This window comes from Carlito syrichta, unplaced genomic scaffold (assembly GCF_000164805.1).
Source record: "Carlito syrichta isolate Samal-C Ts95f unplaced genomic scaffold, Tarsius_syrichta-2.0.1 Scaffold304629, whole genome shotgun sequence".
Classification (NCBI taxonomy): domain Eukaryota; kingdom Metazoa; phylum Chordata; class Mammalia; order Primates; family Tarsiidae; genus Carlito; species Carlito syrichta.
Window position 1 is genome coordinate 83247 of NW_007248725.1, and position 2184 is coordinate 85430.

The following is a 2184-nucleotide window of genomic DNA, read 5'->3' on the forward strand; positions in this document are numbered from 1 at the left end:
CAGAGCGCCCGTGGTCCACCCCGGCTCCAGGTCAGGGGCCCGTCCCTCTGCGACCAGAAATTCGCACCAGAGTCCCCCAGGAAGAGGGACGGGCGGAGGTCGCCCCCACCCTCCTTGCCCCGCCCTCCCGTCTCCTTCCGGAAGCTCACCTGTCCTGGAGCTGGTTCTGAACCCCACCTGCCCAGCACCCCCCATCCCACTCAAAACTCGGAGCCTGGAGTCTCCTCCTTGCCTGGCCTGTCACTCTCCCCTCCCTTCTGGAACTAAGTCTAGGGCAGGGTCGAGGACGCCGTCCCCCCATTCTTCCTGGGCGGGGCTGGAACCCAAGGCTGCGAAGGGCAGTGTGGCTTCCCGCTTCCAGGTTCCAAGATGGTGTGCAAGCGGAAACGAAGTTCCCAGGGTGGCAGGCAGGGGGCAGAGTCGAATACAGTTCAAATCCCCCCTCCCCACCCCCTTCAGAAATCGGTACACGGCGTCTGGTACACGGAAGGCAGGGGTAGGCGCTGTTGTGTGTTGGGCTGGGGAGCGGCCTTACGTAGAGGTGCATCCTCCAGGACCACAGGCAGGGAGGAACTGCAGCCCCCCTTGGCGAGGTGCAGGTAAAGGTTGCTGAGAGCCTGTTTGCCAGGTGGGGCTCCGAATCTGCCCAGGTGATCTGGACCCTGGAGAGCTGAGTTGGGGGACTGGACCCCCAGGAGGTGGCTGCCCGTCCAGGGTAGAGGGGAGCAGGTGTGGGGGAGGGGCGGGGAGTTTTCACAGTCTGCCCACTTGCTGCCTACACCCAATAGTCAGTGGCAGCAGCTGCGGGGTGAGGACAGGAGCTACACACAGCCCTTCCTATCCTCCTCTCGAAGTCCTCACACCGACACCATGTGGGTTGCTGAAGGTCACCAGGGCTCCAAGAATCCGCAGACAGGCTTTTTTCTCTTCCTTCCTTCCTTCTTTCCTTCCTCCCTCCCTTCCTTCCTTACTTCCTGTTGGAATCTCACTCAGTCGCCCAGGCTGGAGTGCCATGGCACACTCACAGCCACTCCAGCCTCAACCTGTTGGGCTCAGGTGATCCTTCTGCCTCAGCCTTCCAAGTAGCTGGAACTACAGGCGTTCAGCACCACGCCCAGCTCATTTTTCTTGATTTATTGTAGAGACAATGTCTCACCAAATTGCCCAGGCTGATCTCGAATCTCTGGGCTCAGGCAGTCCTCTCACCTCAGCCTCCTAAAGTGCTGGAATTACAGGTGTGAGCCACCATGCCCAGCCTCTTTCTTCTTTTTTTTTTTTTTAATGGTAGATCACATGCTGTTATGGGATACACATAGATAGTAAAAAGGTTATTACAGTGAAGCAATTAACATACCCATCAGCTCACATAGTTACTCATTTTGTTTTTGTTTTTGTGACAAGATAGGCCAAAATCTCATTTCGCGCGGGTTCCATGTATGTGCAGTGTGGTTCTTTTACCTGCACTCTTCACGTTGTACATTAGAGTTCTAGACCGTTCCTCTTACAGAGCTGCTACGTTGTATCCTCCAACCTGCATCTCCCCATTCCCAGCTTCCTGCACCCGCAGACGTTATACTTCACTCAAATGGTGGGTCCTCCTGTGGGGCGGCCAGGCAAGCCTGCATCTTCTGGTTACAACCTTGATGACAAAGGAGTTAGACTTCAGCTCAGGTGGGCTCTCTCAGCCAGCCCTTCCCAAGGCCTGTGGAATTTTATGGTGTCGAGTGCATCATTGCCCCGGCTGGAGGAGAGCCCTGAGGCTTACTCACCCCACTAATAAAGAGGAAAGTGCTGAATCACCCAGAGGGCAAGCCCCTGGTCACGTGGTGAGTGGGAGCCAGGTCTCTGTGCCCCATTTTACAGAAGGAAAAGCCGAGGCTCAGAGAAGTGACATGGCTCGCCCATGAGTCTGGCCTCTGCAAAGGACAGACTTGGAAGGAAAGGACCCAGAGGTGAGAAAAGGACAGACTTTTGGCAAAGCCACTGAAGGAGAGGAGAACCAGGTCACAGCAGTGTCTTCAAGATCAAGGGAGGCGAGAAGTTCAAGGAGGCAGGGGTGGCAGTCACCAGAGGCCCTGCAGAGGCCTGCGGTGCCTGGGGTCAGACAACACAAAGGCCCTGGTCACTTTACATGTCAGTGAAACAATGGACTTGGCGAAGGGATCCCTGGAAGCCTAGACTCTG

The 2184-nt window shown here is 56.4% G+C and overlaps 1 protein-coding gene across 1 annotated transcript in view; it reads right to left on the reverse strand.

Moving 5' to 3' along the window:
• Window positions 1–455: 455 nt before the first annotated feature.
• CUNH17orf99 (chromosome unknown C17orf99 homolog) overlaps window positions 456–2184 on the reverse strand; it is a 12454-nt gene continuing 10725 nt past the window's right edge. The window contains exon 6 of the mRNA XM_021713604.1: window positions 456–642. Within this exon, the coding sequence (XP_021569279.1) occupies window positions 456–642 (187 nt within the window). The remainder of the gene's footprint in view (window positions 643–2184) is intronic.